Source organism: Arachis stenosperma, chromosome 3 (genome assembly GCF_014773155.1).
Source record: "Arachis stenosperma cultivar V10309 chromosome 3, arast.V10309.gnm1.PFL2, whole genome shotgun sequence".
NCBI lineage: Eukaryota > Viridiplantae > Streptophyta > Magnoliopsida > Fabales > Fabaceae > Arachis > Arachis stenosperma.
Window position 1 is genome coordinate 155,957,440 of NC_080379.1, and position 25,472 is coordinate 155,982,911.

Below are 25,472 nucleotides of genomic sequence, written 5' to 3' on the forward strand. Positions count from 1 at the left end.
GAGCACTTGTGCTGGTGAATGGACAAAAAAGGGGGGGTGCCACCTGCAAAGACACTCCGACGCTTAAGTCAGCAATGTGCAGGCGAGCAGAATGAAGGGTTGAAAAGATATGACGTACCTCGGGGGAAGAGCCAATCTTCCCCTTATATACATGTCAGTAGTGGGCCCCCTCATGGGACAGGCCCATGTTCCCAAGGACGCTGTCCTGCAGCCGTGTGTGAGCCGTACAGGACGCGTGTCCGGGTCGGTTGGAGGGCGCGTGTCCGGGTCGGGTATCGCTCAGGTCGGGTCGACCCGTGCTGATTTTGGGCCGGGCCGTAACAACAGGATAATTGAGAGATTGAACAAGATGTAAATTATAGGATGTAAACAGGTTGGTCAAAATAGCGAAATACATATGATTTTATATATGATAAAAAGTGCCTTTAAAACTTAATGGTAAATTCTATCGCACTGCTATAAGACCGGTTATGTTTTATGGTACAGAGTGTTGGGCGGCCAAAAGGAGCACAAACATAAGCTAAGTGTGGCAAAGATGAAGATGTTGAGATGGATGAGCGGTCATACGCAATTGAATAAAACAAGGAACAAAAATATAAGGAGAGAGTTGGAGTAGTACCAATTGTAGAAAAGATGGTAGAATCGCAGCTGATTTGGACATGTGAGAAAAAGATCGACAAAACACCTAGTCAGGAGGTGGATGAGATGGAGGAAGATCTAAGAAGACCATCCAAACGAGATCTACATGTGAACGGTATCGCTATAAACATGATATATGACCAAGTTCAATGACATCGTTTGATTCATGTAGTCGACTCCACTTAGTGGGACAAGGCTTTATTGCAGTTGTTGTACTAAAATTAAAAATAATTTACTTTTAAATATTTTGTTTTAGTAATAAGATAACATTTTGTAAAGTTATCTAATTATATTATTTTTTATTACATAATAAATATAAAAATTAAATATTTTTTTACTCAAATCATATATAATTAGAAAGATATATAAAGTTATAATAATACACATGACAAATTTATTATTAATAAAAAAATTTAAATATTTTTATTTAATAAATATATTAAAAATTTAAAATTTTTATATTTTTTAATTTATAAACTTAACATTCTAATTTAAATTTATGAAAAAGAATTTATCTATGAGAGACCTTAACGAATGTACTTACAACATTTGTTAGCAAAATTTGATGCAATCACTAATCACAAAACTATCTATTAGAGACCTTAATTAATGTACACGTGTCCCGGCAAGTTCACCGTCTTGGCTTTCAAGAACAGCATCGAAGCAACACGAACCCCCAAGTCCCCAACCACTCTCTCTCTCTTCCGTCACACACAATCACACATACTTAACCCAATCCCTATTTCTCATTCTTCTTCTTTCTCTTTTTCTTGATTCCTCACTCACTCCGTCACTTAACCAATCTCCATTCTTCTTCATCCACGAGATTTTTTGTTTGTTTTTTGAGGTTGCGACTGTGAGTGAGAGTGGGAAATAGACATGTACGTTAATTCCATGAGAAAGTCCTTCAAGGACTCCCTCAAGCTCCTTGAAGCTGATATTCAACACGCCAATACCCTGTCAGTTTCTTTTTCTTCTTCTTTCTCTCTCTTTATCTTCAATTTTGAAATTTTTGGGCTCAATTTTGTTTTCTGAATTGAACGGTGATCATTTTCCTTTACAAGGTGCAATTTTTTTTTTTTGGAAAACGTCTTAAGGCCTCTCATACTTCATCTTTTAATATTTTCCCCCTTCCTCGCGGGAAACGGTTGATGAATGCATAGTGTAAAATTTTTCTCGGTATGATTATTCTTTGTGGGGGTTTTAACCTCATGACAGTATTCTTATTTGGAATTTTCCTCATTAATTAGGGTTTGTTTAATTTGTTGAGTTATCATGGCTAAAAGTATAGCTTTCAGTGTTGATTTACACTTGATATTCCTTTTTGTCTTTTTCCCTCTAACTCCTTATCAGCTTTGTGAAAACTTAATACTTCTGAACCCCCTAGCTTAGCTACCTTTTTTCTTTAATCAAAACCTCGGCACATACCTCTAATTTTGTGTGTTTTGGTTGCAATAATTTCTCCCCTTGAAGTGTGACATTATCACATGTTATTACAAGAGTTGAATTTCCCATTATGTGTATGATGATATGCTTTCCCTTTGGTGAAATTCCCCCTGAAGGTTTAGTTAGTCTAAAGTTCTGAACAGTGGATTCTGTATGGATTCCAATTTTCAAATTCTTCGTAATTATCCCAAATTATCAACATTTTTCATGATGCAAAATTCTTGTATGTGTGTGTAGGGCGTCAGATTTTTCAAGGGAGTATGATGGTGCATGCCTTCAGATGAGAATGTCATACAGTCCAGCTGCACACCTCTTTCTTTTTTTGGTGCAATGGACTGATTGTCACCTTGCGGGAGCCCTGGGATTGTTGAGAATCCTAATTTACAAGGTAAGGTGTTTTGGTTTTTGGTTGTGATGCAATATTGGAATGAAGGACATGGAGAACAATGAAGAGTGAAGAATTTGGATCATGATGTAGGTTTATGTGGATGGGACAACCACCATGTCTACCCAGGAAAGAAAAGCAAGTATTAGAGAATTCTATGGTATAATAACTTTCAACCTCTGGTATTAATGCAAGATTGAACTTGCAAATTTGCATGGGGTTGTTGATATCTTGGTTTATGGTTTCTGCAGCGGTCATATATCCCTCTTTGTTGCAACTTCAAAAGGGGGTCACTGATACGGAGGATAAGAAACAAAAGGCTGTGTGCATGGAGAGGTATCGTAAAAGAGATGATGAGGAGCATTGGCAGTCTTCTGACATAGACATTGAAAGAGAAGATGAATGTGGGATATGCATGGAAATGAATGGCAAAGTTGTGTTGCCCAACTGCAATCATGCCATGTGCCTGAAATGTTACCGAGAATGGTACTCCCTCCCCTCCTTCCCTCTCTCTTTCTCTCTCTCCCCCCAAAAGAATGTGAATAATTTGTCTACTACTTACTTCGATATGTTCAATTACCTGTGTTTCTGTGATAACAAATCTACCTCTATGGTTTAGTTTGGCTCGTGCATTATAATTATAGTTACTGTAACTTCTTCTTCAAGTAATAAAATGTAATCTGCTGGCTATGCCCAGGTCCTCAAGGTTTTGGGCTTGCTCAGTTAACCTTGTAAAGTTAATGTCTTATGCCCATGCGTTCAGGACTTGGTCGTTTTTTTAGTCTTACTATAAGAATGAACTGGTTTTAGAATCCCATGCTTGATTGCTGGTGTGATTTCGTCATAGACACACCCACCAATCACCATGCATATAAATAGTTTTGTTTGTTAGATATAAAATGATGTGTGCTTCTACTTGACATTCTTATTGCTATTTGAATATGAGTATCAATAAATTAAACAAACAGAACATGGAAGTGTGAAAGAATTGGCTGTCTACTGTGATGATGGTAACCTTTTGCCCTTTAATAAAGTCTATTGCTCTTTGGTACGAGTAAGGTGCATACATCTTAACCTAATCAAATGTCTTTAGTTAGTGTGCCCTACTACTTTTTGGTGTACTGGTGTGTTGAAATAAAATTTATCTTTCTGTTTTCTTATGGAACTACTATGAGTTTAGTTGTATTTTGATGTTTATTAAAACTGGAAATATTAAGCTATGACATCATTCTGGTTTCATTGTTAATTAGATCAAAAAATTGAACGTAAGGTGTCAGTATGCCGAACTGTCTGGCTTTGAGGATTGTGTGTAGACTTGTATTCGAATTCCAAGGCATGGGGTTATACAACTCGTACTAGTGAGTAATGACTAGTTATTTCTTGAATCATAAGTTTATGCGAGAATGGAACATTGTCATCTTTAGGTTCTTGGTGATACAAGCCTAGGTTTGATTGTCTATCATCTAATATCCATCAGCTAGTAGGTTATTTACTAGATAGGTAAATAAATAAGTTAAGCTCTTTTATGCTGAACAAGTTATTAGCAAGTTAAATCTGGTAAGGCACTGGAACTTGTTTGTGATGTTGCAAGTTGCAAAAGATGTATGCATTGCTGGCAACCTGGCATGTAACCTGGAGGTCACAGGAGTTGCGGAATCAGCCTTTTGAACAAACAAGGTGGGGCTGGCATCTGGGTCAAAAATTTCCCTGTACCCTGTGCGTGATGGCTAACGGGGACTTCATATCTCCAGGTTGCATTTGTTGTACCACGCTACCACGGTAGCCCGGTTATCGAAATTTTAGCTGTTGTCTTGTACCTCTGGAATTGTGCTCTTTATGTATTCTCTCAGTTAAACGATGCTTAAAGATTTGGGTATCCTTTTGCAGGCGAACAATCTGTCAGTCATGCCCATTTTGCCGAGACAGTCTGAAGAGGGTAAACTCTGGCGATCTCTGGGTTTTCACCGACAGGAGAGACATAGTAGATATGGCAACAGTGACAAGGGAGAATCTTAGAAGGCTTTATATGTACATAGACAAGTTGCCTTTGGTTGTTCCGGACTCCTTTTTTGAGGCCTATGACTCTCACATAAGGTAACAATAAGTGTGACCGCAACAGACAGATTTTAATGTATGCTGTTGTCTTCGGGTGGATACTAATTCCCTTCCAGTTGGAGTTCTAGCGACGTAAAAGCCCAAGTTCAACCCGGATTCTGCAAAATCTAGTTTATATATATTATAAATATCTATATCTATATATTTATAGAGAGTTGCAGTGGTTTGCTTCCCACTTCTACCAGAAATATCCAGCCCTGTGTTGTTTTGGGTTGGTGGTGAAGTTGAGATGTTGGTAAATTGTATGTAGCTTAGCTCATTTGTATATCCCTGTACAGATCCAAATCCAATTACTTATTAACAAGAGATTTGCACATTCTGTTCCTTTTCATTTTAATTCTGTATGTACCGTTTCAGTAACACTTGTTTTTTTATCTTCGACTGAATGTATGTATTTTGGCACAATGTCAGGTGGTTTTTCTGTATTGCATTTCATTTTATTTGATGTGGATTTTTATGGTTTTCTTTTTTTCAATTAAAGGAAAAACATTTGCTAGTTCATCATTTTGCATCTCTTACTAGGGTAAAGAGAAAGCAGAGAGAGAAGTGAGCAATGTAAATTGTGCTTTGTTACAACTTTTAACCATTCAATTCTCTCTTAATTCCAACTGTAAGAGAAATTACATTACATTTGTGGTTCCAGGTAAGGTATCCCCTCTAACTTCATCGGCTAAAATTAGCCTTACAGAAACAGGATACATATCTAAGAATTGGACTCCATTGTTGCAAGTCCCTCGTTTGCCAAGACGTCTGTTACCCGGTTTGTATATTAATAAAAGGTACACTTATAACTTTTAACTCGTGTGAACAGCATGAAATGCTATAAAATCCCATAGCTCTGCTCCACAGCCTCGTCAAGTTTCTGAGTTTGCTTCAACATTATTATATAGTTATACTAATATCTCTATATCTCCACTTCACACTCTTGGAAAAGTTGCAACTGTATTCTTTATATATTTGCCTACCAGAGTTTTAAAACGAAAATCATGATCAGGGAAAGAAAAGAAAGATAGTTCCTGTCTAAATAATCAGGAGTGTTAATAATGGATACCTTCATCCCAGCATGTGTTGTTATTTAGAGAGTAATCAGGAACAAAAGGTGGTGGCTGAGCATTATGGTAAAGGAGGGAAAGCCTTGACCGAGTATAGTAATCATAATCACTGTCATAGTTAGAATCAGGACCATGAGCTTTTAGAACCAATGCAATTATGGTTGATAATCCCTGCAAGTGAAGACCAGAAGATTAGAACTTAAAACCTTCTAAAGTGCTAAAGTGAAATGTCTCTGTACAAGTTAGATGAGCATAATGTTCGAAAAGTTTGTGATACACCTGTGCTGAGATGATCACTAGCATTATCCATTTGCAAACATCAAAATTTGACTCCACAAAATCCATGAAGTCGCTGAATTTTCCAGTTGGGTCCTCAGGCAAGTCCTGAAAGGTGCATTAGCAGTTGAAAAAAATGGAAAAGAAAAAGGAATATCATTGCCATGATGAGTATTGAGAGTACCTTCTCCCAATCAGAATTGAGGAGAATGTCCGCTGTTACTGCACCCTCCAGCAGAAGAATTATGATCATGCTCACCATATACTAGCTTTGAATTAAGGCCATTAATCTCAGAATTATGGAAAGTGCAGCAAGCCAAATGTTCCACTTAGTTGACCAATAAAAAGTCTTTTTTCTTTAATATTTTCTTTAATAACTTAATTACAAGAATAATAATCACAAAATTGAGAAGTGTTATGTGTGATTCAATTTGTTAGCTGTTCCATTCTACCTTATACACTTGACATAAGCAATGAAAAAGGATACACATGAGAGACAATAACCATTCATGCTATCTGCTGCCATATGTCCTAGACAAGTTACCACACACATGAAAACACCACTGCAAATTAAAGTATAAGCAAACCTGCAACAGAAAGTGAAAGCATAGCAGCATAAACCACTACTTCAAATCAAAAGCTCTAATATTAGTTAATATATAACATGGTTCTAATCACTAGTACTAATGCCATTATTAATTTATTACTAATGAATAATGATAACAGAAGGAAGATTTATTTTGAGAATAAAATAAATACATAAATGGAAGTATAATTGATTACCATGTCTCAGATACAAATTCAAAAGTAGGCGGTACATCTTCTCTTTCTTCTAGCCAAATTTTGATTATCCATAAACCATAAATGATCATTGACATGCCTACCATTCCCATGATAGAATTAAAGAATTTAAAGAATGATCTTAGGGTTCTTGCAATTGAGATCATGTTAGAGAGAGTATAAACAAAAAATCAATGCAGGTATTACTTGAACAATATCATTTACCTGCAAGGTTGTATATAAGCTATCAATATAGGAAATTTCCAAGAAATTATCATTGCAAGTACAATTATCATATAGAATAGATAAACTGATATATTTTTATATTAGCTTAAGATCATGTAGTTGCTGTGGTGTAGTGGTTATCACGTTAGTCTTACACACTAAAGGTCCCCAGTTCGATCCTGGGCAGCAACAAATATTTAACTTTTTCAATTTAACTCGCTGTTACAACTTACAACTCCAATCTCTTCTCCAGCGGCATAAACTGATAAATTTTGTTAATTGAGGGTATTAGGGTTTTTTGATCCCTTTCTCTCAATCCCAAGTGTTATATTCACGTTGTTTGGGTTTAACAATCTTTCAATTGTGCCCACTCACTGTTAACATCACCTTCTTTTTTAACATAGGGCACTTCGATTGTTGAATCCATTGATCAGAATCGCACAAGGAAGTGAAAAAGAGAAGCTGTGTCAGACTCACAATGCCAGAGGTTAGGATCATTGCGAAGAATTTCATGGACATGGTTGCTTCCATGCCCGCTATGAAGCTCGATAAACTCTACGAAAATGGATTCATCTGTGAAGCTATTCTCAGGTCATTTTTCTTCCATCCTTTTCCCACTAATTATTTTGGATTTATTCAAGTTTCTGTTTTCACCCTTTTGAGAAAGCTGTTGTGGATGTTTTTTTGATAGATTCTTACCTATGCTTCGACCACCCTGCGAATCGTATTTAATTTTCCTAGCTTTTGGGTTTTTTTTCTGGAATGCAAAGTTCTTCAACTTCAATCACTATTAACGTTTTTGTTTTTAAATTTTTTAAAGGTTTAGCTTACGGCTATTGTTAATGTTACTAGTGTAGACAGTTTTCATCCATAAACTAAAAGTTTTAAGCTGTTAATGCATTCATTACACACAGAATTTAAAACTGTCTCATTGTTAACCTTAACTTTGAAATTCAACACTTGTTAGCCATACCTTACTTTTATAAAGCTTGATTTAAGTGCGTTATGTGAAATGTATTGTTGTGACCATACTTTAGTAACTTGGTGGCTTTAAATGTATATATATCTTGAAATATCAGGTCTCTGCCGCCTCTTGGGAAGAAATATGTGTTACAGCTGCTTCATATCGATGTGCCTGTGGCGGCTAAATTATTGGAGGAGTGGGTGCTTCCAGATGGATATACGAAGCACAGAGTAGCCATTGATAGATTGGTTCAATTGAGAGTTTTCGTTGAAGCTGTTGACAGGTACTACACATTTGTTCACTTCTGAAAACTTTTGTTATAGGTATGTTATTTGAAGATGACTCCACAGAAATCTATCCTTTTGAATGATTCAAACTGGTTCATTTCATTTCAAAACACAATTGGGCAAATATTATCCCTTAGCCCTTAATTTGGGATACAGACATCATTTTTCATGTCTTGTAATGTGGTTGAAAATCTTTGTTTGTGCATTATTTTTTATCCTTTTATGTGTCCACTGATCCAGCTTTAAAAGTTACCACAGTTCTAATATCTGGACATTTCTATTATCAGTTTGAAGCCTAACCATTTCTCATTTTCTTTCGTAATTGTTTTCCCTATTGTCAGGAAGAATGACAAGACTTACAAACTTAACCCAACATTCCAGAAAAGTCTCCAGCAACTTTTAGTACATGGGTAAGTTGTAGATTTTTTCCTTCATGTTCATGTTAATAGTTAGCTAATCCTGTTCTCATGTTACTATGACTATGAGAATGTATAAAATTGTTTATTTCAGTCATCCACTCTTTGCAATATGATAAAACTCTTCCGCTTCATGTATCATTTGTTAATTAACCTATATAACCGATGGTTAGTCTCTGCATAAAATTAAATGACTTCTACCATTTCTCCCTCATTCTGTTAGTTTTTAGGAAAGCAGTCAATCTTATAAATTATAATATAAAATGTAGACTGTGGTTGTGCTACAAATTTGAGATTTACTCTAACTGGTAATATTTCCATGTGATTAAATACTGCAGTGGAACTTTGCCAAGGGAACCAATGCCATCTAATATTACCGTAAGGCTCCCAACCTTAGAGGATCTTGAGGCTTATGCTCTTCAACAATGGGAGGTAGAGTATTCAATCTCTTGACTCCACTTGATGGTTGTATCTTGTATGTAATCTATTTAAGAATTCTTTATATTTATTGATGCATAAGTCACTTTAGTAATTTGGTATCATTAATCTGCAGCACCCATTTGTTTAAATTTTGGTCAAAATGAAGGCTAACCTTTCCATGACGTTGTGATGAACTAGTGTTTCTTGTTACAACTTATAAGCTCAAGTCTTGTGGAAAAGCCCTCAAATATTAGCTCTTCTTTGATGAAAGTTTTTCAGAGGCGGCTCCTAAGTCAAAGGTTTAATTTACTTGGCAACTTCTCAATTTTAACATAATACTCATTTGTGGACTTTTTTCTTATTTTTCATTTCGATACAGAGACAAAGAAGCTCCAAAACTAACTGAGAGTGGTTTCCAGTTCTTGGTATGCATTAAATGATTTACAAGCTACATGCACTTATTGTGATGATTGGCCTATATATTGAATGTATCTCTTGTCAACTATAGCTGATGGAAACAAATGCACAACTTTGGTACATCATCAGGGAATATATCTCTAATTCTGAGGTAACTAATTTCCTCCCTCTTTTCCCCCAATGTTTTTTGTTATTTGTTTTCTGCACGCTCTTCATCATCTCTTTTGGTGCAGGAGAGAGGTGTTGATGCAGCTGACTTGATCTCATTCATGCTGGAACTTAGTTTTCATGTCATTGGGGAGGTAAGATATTACTGGTCCTTGGTGCTTGGTGAATGGTGGAAATTTTCTTGCATAAGAAGGATAATATTATGGTAACCTGTATTAGTTGAAAAAGTAGTGGTCTAATTAGAAACACTTTTTTGTCTTGTTGGTTTCTTCCTATAACAGTATTCCTATTATATGTAACTGTAGTGTAACAGGACATTGATGCACTTCTTTGCAATGTATAGGCATATAATATAAACTCATTGACCGATTTCCAGAGGAGCATAATTAGGGATCTAGCAGACCTTGGATTGGTCAAACTTCAACAGGTTACAATATTTCTTTGCTTAATTTTGGAGATAATATTAATGAATTTTAACTCAGCAGTAATTGTCTTATTTTTTCTTCTTTTTGTTGAAACTTTACAGGGTAGGAAAGAAAGTTGGTTTATACCTACGAAATTGGCAACAAATCTTTCAGTGAGCTTGGCTGATTCGTCATCTAGAAAAGAGGTTTCTTATTTTTCCTTGGATTGATTTATTTTGCTAGAAATTTGGTAAATTGGCCTTGTTTCACCGTGTGGTTTAGGGTTTTCTTTGTGCCTTATTCATGTCGGCCTCCTTATTCTTTCCTCTGCATTCCTTCTATTATCCCAATACATTTTTTGCTTGTAAGAAGACATAAAAATTTGAAAACAAATTTAGATGTTGCTTTAAGATGTATGAATGTTCGTGGGGTTAATATTCAAAATGTTCCTAAAAGATCACGTGTACGTCAATTTGGATCAAATTGGCCCTTCTGCTAATTAGATGATGACGTGATGCAAAACGATTATGCCATGTGTCCATCATTTAATTGATGGAAGGACTAATTTGACTCAGTTGTGTCTTTTAGAGACCGATTCAAGGCATTTGATATTTCAAGGACTAAATTTATGTCCGCGTGATCTTTCAAGCACTATTCTGACTATTAATCCAATATATGTGTTTAGGGGTGTGTACCCATCTAGGTTCTTTTGTTTGGTCATATTTATGGAGATTTCTGCTGGGATGGTTAGGACATTTTGGTTGGTTCCCGTGCAAAAATTCAAGCTCACAAAAATTGTGTATTTATTTTTTAAACTTTGACTAAGATTTTTAGGAGATTTATTGATTCTTTTTGAATATACAGCCTCAGACTGATGGCTTCCTACATTTTATTTCCCCAGGGGTTTGTGGTTGTGGAAACAAATTTTAGAGTCTATGCATACTCTACTTCAAGATTACATTGTGAGATTTTGCGGCTGTTCTCAAAGTATGCCGAAGGACAATATCCAGAATTCTATATTCTTATGGATATGAGTTGTTCTTCTTCCCAGATGTTATTTTATTACAAAGTCTGTTTTGTTTTTTAATATCCAGTAGCTAATTAATTGTGATGTATACAGGGTAGAGTACCAACTCCCAAATCTTATTGTTGGAGCTATTACAAAAGAAAGCTTGTATAATGCTTTTGAAAATGGCATTACAGCAGAGCAGGTAAGCATTAGAAAACCAAAATTTTTTTCTTTTTTCTTTCCCTTTTTCCTTCCTCTCTTTCCTGGGACCGTCTCCATGATTAATAGACACTAGTTTATTATTATTTAAACATTTAACGAATTTTTGTGTCACGACCTTAGTTTCATTGTTATTTCGTACCAGACCTCTAGGAAGTTTATTTCAGGGGATCTTATTCAGACTGCGCATGGTTTTGCAGATTATCAGCTTCCTTCAGCAGAATGCTCATCCTCGGGTTGCAGATAGGACACCAACTGTCCCGGAAAACGTCACAGACCAGGTTTTAGATATGTATATGTATATATGTACATATAACAACACGAGTGTTGGTTTTCATTTTTCTGATGCGTATTGCCGCAATGTGACAGATTAGGCTGTGGGAATCGGATCTAAATAGAGTTGAGATGACTGAAGCATATTATTACGACGAATTCCCTTCAAGGGTATGCAAATTAGTATCCCTGAGTTCATTTCATGTCCTTGATCACGTTATGTCTAATATGATACGTTGTGTCATATGTGTGAGCAGGATGTATTTGAAGGTGCATGTGACACTGCCAGAGAATGGAATGGTTTGTTATGGGAAGACTCAAAGAAAATGCACATGGTGGTTAAGACCGGGGTACATACATACGTACGAGAGTATTTACGCAGCCAAAAGTAGAAGCAAAATGCAAAGACCATATGGAATGGTGCATCTGCATCCTGCTAACGTGCTATGGAAAACCAGGAAACAAAAATTTGCATTATCTTTTGCTCCTTGGAAGGGAAACAGATGGAAGAGGCAATGGGGTCACACATTAGGGCATTATTCTCTTTTAGTTTGATAAACACATGCTAAAATCTTTTTCCAATACAGCAGGGTTAGGTTATATTGTGGATTATGTTCGAGAAACAACTTTCGTGTAACAAGGAAATGCTTCTAGTTTGTTGACTAAATGAAAAAGGGTTAAAGATGCCAAATCTTTTAGTTTGATAGTCTCAATATGTTTCAGACTTCTGATGCTCTTATTGTAAAATATGCCACACTTTTGAGACTTTTTTACTCCAAATATTCAATAATCTCTTGCTACTTCTTCGTTATAAACCAAAATTTAGAATAACATGTAAATCTTGTGTTTCCACTCAACTATTTTATCTTACCATTTACTACTTCATAGTCAGTTCGATATTCCAGTTTTGCACAACATGTATAACTAAATTAACTTGTTTGGAAATCAGAGAAAATATTACTTCTATGCCTTATTTGCAAGATCTTATCAACCAATAATTGAGAGGTGCAAATACAAATGAATATTATTAAAGTATGAACGGCAAGTGCAAGTTTCATTTGTTTGACTTGTATTTTTCTTTTTTGGTTGATAGAGAAATTATCTTTTAAACCTTCTTTTGCATCCAGAAGTTTACTAAAATCTCGTTCCAACTTTTAATTATTTTGCCTTTTAAGATTGGTGGTATAATGAGTAGCTTAAAGGGTAAAGAAAAAAAAAAAGGCTAAAAGCCTAACCTTTTTCTAATAATATTCAGTCAATTTTGTTATTTTTTCTTGGCCAACTCTATGGTGCATTTCACTTGGTGCCTAATTATTGCCTCCTAGTCATATGTAAGGCTGGAAGTGAGCCGAGCTGAGTCGAGCTAGACCAAGCTCAATCTCGACTCACAAAAATTGAGCTTGGCTCACGGCTTGACTCATTAACAATCGAGCCTATTTCTTAAGCTCAAGATCGACTCACTGAAAGCTCACGAGCTGGTTCGAGCTCACGAGCTGCCTCAAATAATAGAAACATAAATACAATCTATAATTCTACATCAATAAATTATAACTTACATATTTTAAAAAATATTTAAAACGATCAATTTTATATATTGTTATCTATCAATAAATTATAAATTTTTTATTTATGTCCTATATCAAAATTATATGTAAAAAATAAATATAAAATTTCAAATAATTAAGATCATATATATATAATCGAGTCAGCTCACGAGCTAATGAGCTGAGCTTATCCAAACTCAAGCTCGACTCATTTAATTTATGAGCTCAATTCCAAGCTCAAGCTTGGCTCATTAGCTCACGAGCTTAGCTTATTGAGCTATTAATGAGTTGAGCTCGAGCTAGCTCATGAGCTGGCTTGACTCACTTCCAGCCTTTGTCATATGGCACATTTTTATTTAATCAGTGTATTTAGGGAAAAATAATTGCTGAAAAGAAGCTGCTATTATTCACCAAGATTTCATCTGAGATTCATGAAGTTACTGACCAGATAGAAAACTACAAACCTAGCTCAACCAACTATCTTTAAATAAAACCATGCATGCAGTGGTTACACACTAGTTATGCTACCAATGAAAATTCCATATAACAATAGCAGGATGTAACATCAAACTAATTCCTATCTATGCAGAAGTATCCGGGTATTTAGGGTCTTCATATTGTGGCTTCTGCTTCTTTACAGGCTGAGGCTCAGGCTCAGACTTTGGTGGCCTATTAGGAATAACTTTATCAGCTATTTCTGCTTCAACCTCAAACTGCAATATATGCATAGATATACATATTATAAGATAAAACATCAACATGCAATTACTTATGATTCATAATTATATTCTCAAACCTATACCCTGTAACTGCAGCCAGATACACAAGCATGGAAACATTCCTGTACATGAAGGGAAACATGAATTAATCCTATTAATATTAATTAGATGAAAAAGCATGTTGTAACATATATAACTAGAAAAGGAAATTAAATTGCCTCAGAATAACTTTGAGATCCAGGAGAACGATCAATATACGCACTCCACTTCTGGTTCTCGAGTACAGGGTCCTTGTAGCATAATTGATTGCACTCCTCCAAACCTGCTTAACCAAATAATTAATACTCTTATTAGATTTAATTAAAATTAAAAAAGCATGGATATGTTTAAGTAAAGGGATCTGACATTCTTCCCATGTGTCTCCATCTGCATCACAACCCTTTTTGCAGAATACTCGCCCTGCATACAAAGAGAGAGAAGATGTAAGCAGATGTTTTGATGAATGGATGGTGTCATTACGTGATTACATACATGGGATTTGGGTGAGTGCTGCGTATTTGTTGTTGCATTGGCCACCACATGGAGATGCCCATTGCTCTGGTATCATTCTTGTTACTTCTTTCACTTCGCGCGTAACAAACTGAAACATCAACGAGAAGGGATCATGTAACATGCACAACACAAAGGGTAGTTTCGTCCATGATGCATATTGCATGTCCTATTACTTCCCACTGCCAACTGTATCTCCGACTTTCCTGCATCGTCTCAAAACATTTTCTTCCCAACAGTAATTCGTGGATCTCAACCCAACTAACATTTAACAAATATTTAAATATTCAAAGAATTTAATTTTGATGCTCTCAGTGTAAATTAGATAAAACGCTTTACATTAAAATTAAAATAATGCATAAATTAATTTTGATTTTTTTTTTGTGAACGTTAAATTGGAACAAACTGACTTATAAATAATCTATCAATTTGGCACTATGTTAATTAAGATTTAAGAAAATCATTATCACAAACTAAAACATTATTACAGAAAGAGGAAACGACACCGTTTAGCTCTCTACGCCATGGATAGGATCACGTAATAGGATAGCCAAGGAGTGAGTAAACAAACAAGAAAACTGAAATTCGGAACCCAATTCATAAACCGTTCCCCAGAGTGAGTTGGACTCAGAAACTCGGCACTGACTCAGCGATGCAACTCAGCAGCTGCACCATTAGCTGCACCAGAAAGCTCTTCATTTCCCCTAACAAATCTTCGAAGCCAAAGCCTTTTTCCAAGCGGTGGTTATGCTTGACGATCTCCAACTCGGCCGAGTTTAACTCACTGGAATCGGAGACACTAAAGACACTGGAATGGAGCTCCGTGTGCAAGCAGGTGGCGGCATTCACCTCCACATCCATGGGCTCCTCTGTCGCCAACAACGCCCGCTTTCCCGTCGGCCGCTCACCTCAGGAGAGCCAGACGCTTCTCGATCAAACCACGGCGGCGAGGCTTATCTCTCGGCCGCCGGACTTCTCCGAAATTGAGGACATATCGGAGATTGTCGCCGTCGCCAGTTCCGGCCAGCTGCTAACCATCCGAGAGCTCTGTACCGTTCGTCTCACGCTTAAAGCCGTTAGGGAGGTGTTCCAGTATTTGGAACAGTTGGCTTCGGATTCTAATAATCCAGAGAGGTATAAATCTCTGAACCTTTTTGGCAATTGGTTCATAAATTTTACTCCTTTTAAAACTTTTTCGTATTATTCTGCTAGTTCAGTGAAATTGCTTGGTTTCATCTTTAAGGTGAATAAGAGTTAGAATTGTTTTATTTTTAATTTAATGCAATCATCAGTAAATGTTTTTTATTCTATTATCCAATGATATGTTAACTCATCGTCAGAACAAAGGAGGGGAAAGAGGAAAGAAAAGGGGGGGGGGGGGGGGGATTGTGTTATTACTTTCATAATAATCTTAAATCCTAATACTTGTTCGACTGAATAGATTGTCCAATTATCAGGACAAAAGATTTAGATATATGCTTTTGGTGTCAACCATTACTGGAGTAGTAACCTATGTGGTTTTTATTACTTTCATTTTATTTTCTAATTCTATTGGTATGAAGTTATAAAAACTAGCTTTCCCTAATGTTCAAGGCATTTTCTTAGTCGGATTCAGTTCATAAGCAGCTTCTTTTATGCATTTGGCTAGCTATTGTATTTTTCTTTGACAAAGTTTGGAGCATAGATCATATGGTAGTGTATTCTCATGGTATGCATAGTGGAGTACTCAAATAACTTTATCCATGCACTTGTTTCCAATTAGGTACTCTCCACTTCTCGAAATATTGCAACATTGTAATTTCCAAGTGGGCTTGGAGCAGAAAATAGAGTTTTGCATCGATTGCAAACTTTCTGTTATTCTTGATAGAGCAAGTGAAGAGCTGGAGATAATCAGATCAGAAAGAAAGAGGAATATAGAAAATTTGGATTCTTTGTTAAGGGAAGTATCTTCTCGAATATTTCACGCTGGGGGTATTGACAGACCATTAATTACTCAGCGTCGATCTAGAATGTGTGTTGGTATTAGAGCTTCCCATAGATACTTGCTTCCAGATGGTATAGTTCTGAATGTTAGCAGTTCTGGAGCAACATACTTTATGGAACCCAAAGAGGCAATAGATCTTAACAACATGGAAGTTAGACTTTCAAACTCCGAGAAGTCTGAGGAAAGAGCAATTTTGAGTTTGCTCGCATCTGAAATTGCAAATTCAAAACAGGAGATAAATGATTTATTGGACAAGATTCTTGAAGTTGATCTTGCTTTTGCAAGGGCAGCTTATGCTCAATGGCTGAATGGGGTATGTCCTACTTTCAGTTTAAGCAATTTTGAAGGCTGTGATTCCGTTGAAGAGAACAATGATTTAACAGTAAGTATTGACGGTATAAGGCATCCATTACTTCTGGAGTCCTCTCTAAAAAACTTTAAAGATGGTCTTGCACTAGGGTGTGTAAATGATGCTGATATGGGTAATGGAAATGGAGCTCTGAAATCTAAAAGTATGTCAAAAGGTACGTATGAATTCCCTGTGCCAGTGGACTTTAAAATTAGACAGGGAACCAGAGTGGTGGTCATCTCAGGACCTAACACTGGAGGGAAAACAGCTTCCATGAAAACGTTGGGCCTGGCATCGCTTATGTCGAAGGCTGGAATGCATTTGCCTGCCCAGAACTGTCCAAAACTGCCTTGGTTTGATGTTATCCTGGCAGATATTGGAGATCACCAGGTAGTATCTGAACTATAATTTGACCCATAATGACTTTAATTTGACATGGTCTCATTTGCATGCCTGATCCTTTTTCCCCACCTCTCCATATTGAAGTCCCTTGAACAAAATCTATCAACTTTTAGTGGGCACATCTCACGTATCTGCAAGATTTTGGAAGTGGCCTCGAAACAGTCACTTGTTCTTATTGATGAAATTGGCAGTGGAACTGATCCTTCAGAAGGTGTAGCCCTTTCTACCAGTATCTTGCAATATCTGAAGGAACGTGTTAATGTGGCTGTTGTGACTACTCATTATGCTGATCTAAGTAGAATGAAGGAAAAGGATACCGGTTTTGACAATGCAGCAATGGAATTTTCACTTGAAACATTACAACCAACTTATAAGATCCTATGGGGATCCACTGGTGATTCTAATGCATTGAACATAGCACAGTCAATTGGCTTTGACAGAAATATAATTGATCGTGCACATACATGGGTAGAGAAGTTAAAGCCAGAACAGCAGCAAGAGAGGAGAGGGATGCTCTATCAATCATTACAGGAGGAGAGAAACCGATTAAAAGCTCAGGCTGAAAAGGCAGCAGCCATTCATGCAGAAATTTTGAACACATACTACGAGGTAGAATCTTGATGTTTCTCTGGAAAAGGCAGCATCCGTTCTTTGTTTCTTGATTCCAATTTATGTTCCTTGTTCCACATAGTATTATAGATTCGTAATTAAAGTTCTCAAACCTGTTATAATAGAGAAAAAAGAAAACAAAGGGAAAGAGAGGACTGATCAATCAGCACATGAATTAGCATTACAATCAATGTTCCTTGTCTTGGTTTATCCCTAATTTTCATCTTAAATTAGTTCACTAATAACCTTTACTAGGCTGACAAATCCTTGGAGATGACCGAGCAACAGTTGTTGAAAGTTCAATACTTTTTTGGGAGTTTATGCATAGAATATGACTGTGTGGTTGACTCTATTCACAATCACAAGATAACTACACTGTCTACACAGATTCTTCAATCCAAAAGGATTCATATAATGCCTTTTGTCTAGCAAAAAGGTTTCTCTTGTTTTCTATAAAAATTTAATTGATTTCTATTATTTCTGGAGTACTTCATTTCCTTCTTTCACCTCCATCTCTTATAAAACTAAAAATAAATTGTGAAGATCCAAGATGAAGCAGAGGACCTTGATAAACGTGAGATGGAACTTATGGCAAAGGAAGCTCAGCTAGTCCAACAAGAGCTAATGGATGCAAGATCTCAGATCGAAACTCTGATACAGAAGTTCGAAAAGCAACTCAAAATTGCTGATCGAGATAAACTCAGCTCACTTATTAGAGAGACTGAATCAGCAATAGCCTCCATTGTAAAAGCTCATACACCTGCAGATTCATTTCCCATCAGTGAAGCTGATCGTGCTTCATATACTCCACAACTTGGGGAGCAAGTTCGTGTCAAGGGATTGGGAGGGAAATTAGCCACAGTGGCTGAATCACCTGGGAATGATGATACAATCTTAGTACAGTATGGCAAAGTGAAAGTCCGTGTGAAGAAAAGTAGCATCAGAGCTGTTCCGTCGAGTGGAAAGAATGTTGTCACGGGTTCTTCCGCTCTCCAGGGGAGACAGGTATGTAAAGTAGTTTATATCTTTTCTGTCTTGTATAGTTCAATTGATATAATTGTCCTTTTAGGAAAAATTCGACTTGGATATTTCTAACACATTGCATAGATAAAGTAATTTCAGACCCGAACATTACTGTTTCCTATGACCATTTTTCTGCATCAACTTATACTATTTGTTTGTCCAGTAATACTAGGATATGATACATGAATGATTCTAAATGTTCAACATTTGACTTTTGTATTTAGATCGTTTTGAATGAGTAAATTGAGGGATTGTTCAAATTATGAAAATTTTTGGGCTCAATCAAAATTCTGAATTTTTAACATCTGGATGTAATAATCTTGAATCTGCAGAATGGAGAATTGAGGAGAAATTCAGAGACCAACAGCAACATAGAACCTTCTTATGGTCCGGTAGTGCGGACATCTAAGAATACAGTGGATCTGCGAGGTATGCGACTGAAAGAAGCTTCCATTAAGCTTGAGATGGCAATCACCGAATGCAGGCCATACTCTGTTCTTTTTATTGTACATGGCATGGGAACCGGTGCTATTAAGGAGCGAGCACTTGAAATTCTGCGAAATCATCCACGTGTTACTAACTATGAACCAGAAAATCCAATGAACTATGGTTGTACCATTGCTTATGTCAAATGATGAAGCATTCTACTACACATCTTTGTCCCTATATACAACTTATGGTCTCTGTATAATAGGTATGTTATATATGCATAAATATTAAATTGTTGATATGCACTGCATGTCAACAGCACTAGTATATGCATCAATGCATGTATTTTAATTACCACCAGAAGATAAAAATGGATTTCGTTTCTTTCAATATGGAATACAGTACAAACCAAGGGAAAAGAAAACGAAAAAAAAGTTACAAAATGATTTATATATGTTCACTATTTGCTCATCAAATTGAAGCCACTTCATTCATTCACATCCCACACCCCAAATCACCACAAAATCGCAGAAAAAAAATCACATTAAACAGCAACAAAATTATCAACACAGCATTCTTGATTGATTATTCTTGCTTTTTGGTTTTTCCACTGAAAACCCTAGCTATTTTTTCCGTAGGCACCAAAGGCAGGTACGGAGAAACCCTATACCTATCCTCCACGGCGGCCATTACTGCCTCATTGTACTTCGCCGTGCAGTATGCTGCCGTTGGCAGCATTGTGCCCACCAAGCGTGGGAACAACGGCAGCGAGTTCAGCCTTTGCCAGGCCGAGGCTGCATATTGCTCTGCCACTGGCTCGTACCTCTCATACAGCTCCTTTGCGGACGGCTCATACTTGGTATAAACGTTTTTCATGGCTTCAGTAATGGTGTCTCTCGCGGCAGCGGGAGCAACCTGCATGGCAGCCACAGAGGCATCAACCTTCTTGTCGGCATAGCGGAGGATCTCGTTGGGGACAAGGTGGTAATTGTTGTAGATGGGTTCTATGACGTTCTTCATGCACTCTTCCACCGTCTGAACGCCGGGCTTCAAGGAGCCAGAGCTGTCCTTGGCATAGTTGTAGGCAGCGGACCACCGCATTAGGGCTTGTGTGCTTGCAGCGTGCACGAACCCAAGGTACTTTAGCTCTTGTGCTTGTGCTTGTGGTTGCTCTTCTTCGATTTCAGATACCTGAAAAATTAAGTGGTTTGCATATTATATTGCATGCATGCATGAACGAAATTATTAAAGATTAAACGTGAAAATAAACTAAAAATTAACAAATAGAGGAGGATAATTACGCTTACGTAAGGTACCTGGTTCTGGTGTGATTGGGATGCCATGAAATAAAGGAGTAGTTTGGTTTTGATTATGATGATTGGATAATAAGAGGTTTTGTCTGGAGGTAATATGAGTTTGTAAATTTGGGAGCTTTTGTCTTTTTACTATAAATATTGTTGCGCTACTTTTGATTATATTCTTTTGTATATATTTTTGTTTTGGTATTAAAAATAGAGTGTAAGATACAATTATTCAATTAAATTTATGTATTTAAATATTTTTTAAAATAATTCTTTTGTATATATTTGCGGAATATTTTATACATACTAATAATAGTAACTGTAGGGTTAGGGTGTGGAAACCAATGGCTATCCTGGAAATAAGGGACAAGGGTGCCTTAGTTTTAGAAATTAGAATAGAACCTCATATGTGTGTGTTGACGTTATGCACTTATGGACTATGATTTTGACTTTTGACATTCGTGAGCTGTCCAGAGAAAATTTTGTGACTGTTTACTATGATAAATTCGAGTTCGTTTGGTCAACAAGATGGTTTCATCTTTAGTAACGGTTTTTCTCTTTTTGGATAGGAATAAATTATCAGTTTCTTTAATTATATTACGTATACAAAAAACTTAATTACCAACTTAACTATAAATATAAATTATATATTAAAAATATATAATATATAAATAAATATATCTATTTTTTGTGAGTAATTTTTAGCTAATTTCCTCAAAAATAGAAGGTTGGATACTCTTTATGATTTGTTTAATTATTATTGAAAAAATTAATTTATGTCATCATGGTTAATACTAACTACCTCTTTAATCTTAGTTAATTAAACCAAATTACTAAATCATGGTGAACTCAATTTGCAAATTACAATAACTTTTAAAGAGATCTCATTTTTCAAATTTTTCACTCTATCCAATTTTTTTAATATGTTCCAGCCAAAATAAAATAAAATAAACAAAATAAAATCAAAAGCTAAAAATAAAAGTTAAAACAAATTCAAAACAAAAACCGAAACAGAAATTGAAAATGTCGAACAAATTCGAAAGAGAGAGGATGTGTATAGTCTGAATCACATACTTAATTACTTATGATCATTATCTCTAAGATATCCACCCCTAATTTCCTTATAAGTGTTCTTCGTTTTTACTTTTGATTTCGCTTTATTTTGGTAATTTTTTTTTACTTTTTTTTAGTTTTAATTTAATTTTATTTGTTTTATTATTTTTTGGGTTTAGAACACATTAGGAAAAAATTGGATGAATTGAGAATTGAAAAATTGTAAAATGAGACCTTTTAAAAACGAACGTAATTTGAAAAATAGGTTTAACATGGTTTAGGAATTTAGTTTAATTAACTAAGGTTAGAGAAGTGGTTAGTATTATTTACGATAACACAAATTAATTTCTCAATAACAATTGAACAAATTATAGAGAGTATACAACTCTCTATTTATGAGAAGATTGTCTAGAAATATAATATTTAATATTTTTAAGGACTAAAATATGATTTTTAAAATTTAACAATAAGATAATATTAAATTTATTTAAAATTTTTTGGGACTGATATAAAAAATTTGATACTTTTTAGACTAAAATAAAATATTTAAAATGTTAACTATCAAATAAAAATTTGATCCAAATTTTAGGAACTAAAATAATATTTTAGTTTTTTTGTTGGTAGAATAATGAACCAAAATGAACGGGTGCCAATGTGACTTATTTTGGGCCCACTAAAACTATTTTATTTTTGGTAGAAACTTTGATTTTGCGTGAAGTTGATAACTGAGAGCCGTGAAATGATTTGACTAAATTTTCATCTAACAACTCTCAACTATCAACTTCACGTGAAGTCGACTGCACCTGAGTTTTTACTTTTATTTTTTATAGTATCTCCCAATCCAAAAAGTTAAGAACTAATTCGTTACAGATCTAAATTCTATTATTATTATTATTTTGTCAAGTGAATTGAATAGCTCTCATCTTAAGCATTACATACATACATCACACACCCACACAACACACAATCACACATATGTACACAGGCCCATGAGATATGACCCATAAACGATTTGATTTGGGTAAAAATAATACAGACCGGAAAAAGGAACGAGGGAGAATGCATGGACCCAAAAAAGAATAAAAAAAAGTTGCGAATAGTTCATCACTTCATATCAACCAGACACGAGTCATGGAATCGTAATTTATGGACCCCACAAGAGCATCGGGGGAAAAAAAAAAAATTAGAAATTAGAATTATGACATAGAATAATTAATAGATAGAATTGAATAGAATACAGAGAATTGTGTTGCTGGGTTTGAGGGTGTGACTGTGATCGTGGTTTAGGGTTTTATTTGGGGATTAGCCCTACTCCGGTTGTAACTTGTAATAAATCTAAATCATAATCAGAATCAGAATGGGTGGTGGATCAGTGAAAGATGTGCAGTCGAAAAAGGAGCTCCATGAGGTGGTTCACGGCGGCGCTCCAGTGGCGGTGCACTTCTGGGCGTCGTGGTGCGAAGCCTCCAAGCACATGGACCAACTCTTCTCTCACTTATCCACTGACTTCCCTCACGCCCACTTCTTAAGGGTTCGCTTTTTTACTTTTCTTCTTCTCCACTTCCTCCATTTTCATTTCAATTACTTTACTGTTGCTTGATTATTGGTGTGAAGGTTGAAGCGGAAGAGCAACCAGAGATATCCGAGGCTTATTCCGTCTCTGCTGTCCCTTTCTTTGTCTTCTTCAAGGTAAATTGCACCTTTTTCTCTCTTGAATAAAAAACTCTGCTGATAGTTAATTGCTCGATTAATAGTTAAACGGCGCCATAGCTGAATCAATCAAGTAATAAGGATCAAGGACAACTTATGATTCTCTGTATTTCAATCTATTGGGGCTTTTCTACCTATCTTAGGTTCGGTTTGATTTGACACGACTCGTATTGATCCATCAATGACAATGTTTGTACTTTCATGATCAATTCGGTAGTATAGTTTGTTGCAGTGTGCTTGTAGTTGATTGGTTTGGACACATTCACGTTACTTTTAACCACTGATGGTGACTTATTCCTGTAGTTGATGTTACTACTTACTATGGAGTATAATATGGATGTAATTTCTAAAAGGAGCAAGTTCCATATCTAGCATTGTTTAGTCAGAGTGAAAACCTATGGTGTCTTTACTCAGCTTGACTACTTATGACCGATAATTCATAAAATAGAACGGGAAGTATTGATTGATTACTCTATTATTTCATTGGTCTTTGTTTTGTATGCACATAAAGGTTGGAACATGATTATTAAAGTTGAACATTTTGATTATTGTGATAATGTGATGTGATGAGAGAGTTTCCACAAAGTCTATTACCGTAATTGAGTGTTTAAAATGATTTATGTTGAAAAATAGTCAAGTGTGAGGCTTTCCTGCATTTCGACCAGGGAAAATTTTCCCCAGTACAATGCAAAAAGCTGCATTTATATATTAAGCTAATTTTGGAGTATAATTTATTAGTTATATGTTGACTGTGGGAGCCAGGTTGATTATTAAGAGTAGAGTGTTCACCTCCTTCTGGTTGATTTTTTTTTTAGTTGATTAGAAGTCATTTTTCTGTCAGGATGGCAAGACGTTTGATACATTGGAAGGAGCAGATCCGTCAAGTTTGGCCAATAAGGTTGCTAAAGTAGCAGGCTCAATCCACCCTGGAGAAGCTGCTTCTCCTGCCAGTCTTGGGATGGCTGCAGGAGCTGCTGTTCTTGAAACAGTGAAAGAATTAGCAAAAGAAAATGATTCTTCCAAGGCAAAAGGTCAAGTTCAACCCGGGCTTGGTGCTCCACTGGAAAAGCGATTGCAGCAACTCATCGACTCTAATCCTGTCATGCTTTTCATGAAAGGAACACCCGAAGAACCAAAATGTGGGTTTAGCCAAAAAGTTGTTGATATTTTGAAGAAAGAAAAGGTTAAGTTTGGAACTTTTGACATCCTGTCAGACATGGAGGTTCGTGATGGCTTGAAGAAGTTTTCCAACTGGCCTACATATCCTCAACTTTACTGCAAAGGAGAACTTCTGGGTGGATGTGACATAGCAATTGCTATGCATGAGAGTGGGGAATTGCAGCAGGTTTTTAAAGATCATGGGGTTGATACCACTGATGAAACAAAAGTAACAGAATCAGGAAATGCGAAGGGTGGCATTTCAAAATCCACCGATTTGAGCACTAACTTAACCTCTCGGCTGGAAAGCTTGGTAAATTCAAGTCCAGTTATGCTGTTTATGAAGGGAAAACCGGAGGAACCAAAGTGTGGATTCAGTAGGAAGGTGGTTGATATTCTCCGACAAGAGAATGTGAACTTTGAGAGTTTTGACATTCTTTCTGATGAAGAAGTTCGTCAAGGGCTTAAGGTTTATTCGAACTGGTCCAGTTATCCTCAACTATATATCAAGGGAGAGCTTATTGGTGGATCAGACATTGTGCTGGAGATGCAAAAGAGTGGAGAACTTAAGAAGACTTTACATGAGAAAGGTATTCTTCCCAGAGAGAATCTTCAAGATCGTCTGAAGAAATTAGTTGCTTCTTCACCTGTGATGCTTTTCATGAAGGGTACCCCAGATGCTCCGCGATGTGGTTTTAGTTCCAAAGTTGTGGGTGCCCTTCGAGATGAGGGTGTGAGTTTCGGGTCCTTTGACATATTGAGTGATGAGGAGGTGAGACAGGGATTGAAGACATTCTCAAACTGGCCTACCTTTCCTCAACTCTACTACAAAGGTGAGCTGATAGGTGGATCCGACATCGTGATGGAGCTGCGGAATAATGGGGAGCTGAAGTCAACCTTATCTGAGTAGGTTTATTATTAGTAGTACATTTAATAACGGTTTATACTTAGAAGCCATTTTGGTGGTGTATTGAATCTTGATTCTTGAATGAGTTTGATGACATTTTATATGGCAAATTTTGATGCTGAGTCAGGAGGTTGTGTTTGATGATTAGAATGTTTTACATGGATACTATATCTCTTTTCATAGTTAGTACATCATTTTTGCGCTCTATTGGAGATTTGCAGGTAGATTTACTTAAGACCA

The 25,472-nt window shown here is 36.1% G+C and overlaps 7 protein-coding genes and 1 non-coding gene across 9 annotated transcripts; 5 read left to right on the plus strand and 3 right to left on the minus strand.

The window, feature by feature from the left end:
• The first annotated feature begins 1,281 nt into the window (after nt 1–1,281).
• LOC130969910 (E3 ubiquitin-protein ligase AIRP2-like) lies at nt 1,282–4,990 on the plus strand. Its single transcript, XM_057895827.1, has 5 exons — nt 1,282–1,598; nt 2,323–2,473; nt 2,564–2,630; nt 2,722–2,956; nt 4,358–4,990. The coding sequence occupies exons 1-5, from the start codon at nt 1,519–1,521 to the stop codon at nt 4,566–4,568; spliced, it is 744 nt and encodes a 247-aa protein (XP_057751810.1). The 5' UTR covers nt 1,282–1,518; the 3' UTR covers nt 4,569–4,990.
• A 142-nt stretch (nt 4,991–5,132) lies between these two features.
• LOC130969911 (tetraspanin-19-like) lies at nt 5,133–6,894 on the minus strand. The gene is made up of 6 exons (XM_057895828.1): nt 6,697–6,894; nt 6,401–6,500; nt 6,098–6,178; nt 5,917–6,021; nt 5,637–5,808; nt 5,133–5,546 (listed from the first exon to the last, which is right to left on the minus strand). Exons 1-6 carry the CDS (start codon nt 6,858–6,860, stop codon nt 5,503–5,505), a joined length of 666 nt encoding a protein of 221 aa, XP_057751811.1. The 5' UTR covers nt 6,861–6,894; the 3' UTR covers nt 5,133–5,502.
• A 143-nt stretch (nt 6,895–7,037) lies between these two features.
• TRNAV-UAC (transfer RNA valine (anticodon UAC)) lies at nt 7,038–7,110 on the plus strand. The gene has a single exon. It is a non-coding gene; the product is annotated as a tRNA-Val (tRNA).
• Nucleotides 7,111–7,112: 2 nt separating this feature from the next.
• Nucleotides 7,113–12,285, plus strand: LOC130970849 (general transcription and DNA repair factor IIH subunit TFB2). Its single transcript, XM_057897049.1, has 16 exons — nt 7,113–7,203; nt 7,323–7,509; nt 7,998–8,165; nt 8,511–8,579; nt 8,924–9,017; nt 9,204–9,304; nt 9,385–9,430; nt 9,514–9,573; nt 9,656–9,724; nt 9,934–10,017; nt 10,117–10,200; nt 10,896–10,981; nt 11,115–11,205; nt 11,423–11,503; nt 11,592–11,666; nt 11,753–12,285. Exons 2-16 carry the CDS (start codon nt 7,397–7,399, stop codon nt 11,885–11,887), a joined length of 1,356 nt encoding a protein of 451 aa, XP_057753032.1. The 5' UTR covers nt 7,113–7,203; nt 7,323–7,396; the 3' UTR covers nt 11,888–12,285.
• Nucleotides 12,286–13,620: 1,335 nt separating this feature from the next.
• Nucleotides 13,621–14,365, minus strand: LOC130966978 (uncharacterized). The gene is made up of 5 exons (XM_057891799.1): nt 14,290–14,365; nt 14,164–14,217; nt 13,977–14,080; nt 13,842–13,880; nt 13,621–13,752 (listed from the first exon to the last, which is right to left on the minus strand). Exons 1-5 carry the CDS (start codon nt 14,363–14,365, stop codon nt 13,621–13,623), a joined length of 405 nt encoding a protein of 134 aa, XP_057747782.1.
• Nucleotides 14,366–14,808: 443 nt separating this feature from the next.
• Nucleotides 14,809–20,613, plus strand: LOC130970652 (uncharacterized). 2 transcript variants are annotated; one of them, XM_057896801.1, is made up of 6 exons: nt 14,809–15,441; nt 16,070–17,030; nt 17,127–17,651; nt 18,195–18,656; nt 19,007–19,368; nt 19,742–20,613. In XM_057896801.1, the coding sequence occupies exons 1-5, from the start codon at nt 14,960–14,962 to the stop codon at nt 19,307–19,309; spliced, it is 2,733 nt and encodes a 910-aa protein (XP_057752784.1). In that variant the 5' UTR covers nt 14,809–14,959; the 3' UTR covers nt 19,310–19,368; nt 19,742–20,613. The 2 variants fall into 2 exon arrangements, with proteins under 2 accessions (XP_057752784.1, XP_057752785.1); XM_057896802.1 differs by lacking the exons at nt 19,007–19,368; nt 19,742–20,613 and adding an exon at nt 17,907–18,087 and having other exon boundaries at nt 18,195–18,390.
• LOC130966979 (stress-related protein-like) lies at nt 19,689–20,204 on the minus strand. Its single transcript, XM_057891800.1, has one exon. It carries the CDS (start codon nt 20,202–20,204, stop codon nt 19,689–19,691), a length of 516 nt encoding a protein of 171 aa, XP_057747783.1.
• Nucleotides 20,614–22,669: 2,056 nt separating the features above from the next.
• Nucleotides 22,670–25,358, plus strand: LOC130969057 (monothiol glutaredoxin-S17). Its single transcript, XM_057894622.1, has 3 exons — nt 22,670–22,988; nt 23,072–23,146; nt 24,009–25,358. Exons 1-3 carry the CDS (start codon nt 22,815–22,817, stop codon nt 25,233–25,235), a joined length of 1,476 nt encoding a protein of 491 aa, XP_057750605.1. The 5' UTR covers nt 22,670–22,814; the 3' UTR covers nt 25,236–25,358.
• Nucleotides 25,359–25,472: the final 114 nt, after the last annotated feature.

Coding starts and splice junctions, on each gene's coding strand:
- LOC130969910 (XM_057895827.1), top strand. CDS start 1,519: ATGTACGTTAATTCCATGAGAAAGTCCTTCAAGGACTCCCTCAAGCTC. Junction 2,474..2,563: donor TGAGAATCCTAATTTACAAG/GTAAGGTGTTTT, acceptor ATCATGATGTAG/GTTTATGTGGATGGGACAAC. Junction 2,957..4,357: donor CTGAAATGTTACCGAGAATG/GTACTCCCTCCC, acceptor ATCCTTTTGCAG/GCGAACAATCTGTCAGTCAT.
- LOC130969911 (XM_057895828.1), bottom strand. CDS start 6,860: ATGATCTCAATTGCAAGAACCCTAAGATCATTCTTTAAATTCTTTAAT. Junction 6,022..6,097: donor TCAATTCTGATTGGGAGAAG/GTACTCTCAATA, acceptor TGCACCTTTCAG/GACTTGCCTGAGGACCCAAC. Junction 5,547..5,636: donor CAACACATGCTGGGATGAAG/GTATCCATTATT, acceptor AAACTCTGGTAG/GCAAATATATAAAGAATACA.
- LOC130970849 (XM_057897049.1), top strand. CDS start 7,397: ATGCCAGAGGTTAGGATCATTGCGAAGAATTTCATGGACATGGTTGCT. Junction 7,510..7,997: donor ATCTGTGAAGCTATTCTCAG/GTCATTTTTCTT, acceptor TTGAAATATCAG/GTCTCTGCCGCCTCTTGGGA. Junction 9,574..9,655: donor AATATATCTCTAATTCTGAG/GTAACTAATTTC, acceptor CTTTTGGTGCAG/GAGAGAGGTGTTGATGCAGC.
- LOC130966978 (XM_057891799.1), bottom strand. CDS start 14,365: ATGATACCAGAGCAATGGGCATCTCCATGTGGTGGCCAATGCAACAAC. Junction 14,218..14,289: donor AGCACTCACCCAAATCCCAT/GTATGTAATCAC, acceptor CTTTGTATGCAG/GGCGAGTATTCTGCAAAAAG. Junction 13,753..13,841: donor TATCTGGCTGCAGTTACAGG/GTATAGGTTTGA, acceptor CATATATTGCAG/TTTGAGGTTGAAGCAGAAAT.
- LOC130970652 (XM_057896801.1), top strand. CDS start 14,960: ATGCAACTCAGCAGCTGCACCATTAGCTGCACCAGAAAGCTCTTCATT. Junction 17,652..18,194: donor TTTTGAACACATACTACGAG/GTAGAATCTTGA, acceptor TAAATTGTGAAG/ATCCAAGATGAAGCAGAGGA. Junction 18,657..19,006: donor CCGCTCTCCAGGGGAGACAG/GTATGTAAAGTA, acceptor TTGAATCTGCAG/AATGGAGAATTGAGGAGAAA.
- LOC130966979 (XM_057891800.1), bottom strand. CDS start 20,204: ATGCGGTGGTCCGCTGCCTACAACTATGCCAAGGACAGCTCTGGCTCC.
- LOC130969057 (XM_057894622.1), top strand. CDS start 22,815: ATGGGTGGTGGATCAGTGAAAGATGTGCAGTCGAAAAAGGAGCTCCAT. Junction 22,989..23,071: donor CTCACGCCCACTTCTTAAGG/GTTCGCTTTTTT, acceptor ATTGGTGTGAAG/GTTGAAGCGGAAGAGCAACC. Junction 23,147..24,008: donor CTTTCTTTGTCTTCTTCAAG/GTAAATTGCACC, acceptor TTTTTCTGTCAG/GATGGCAAGACGTTTGATAC.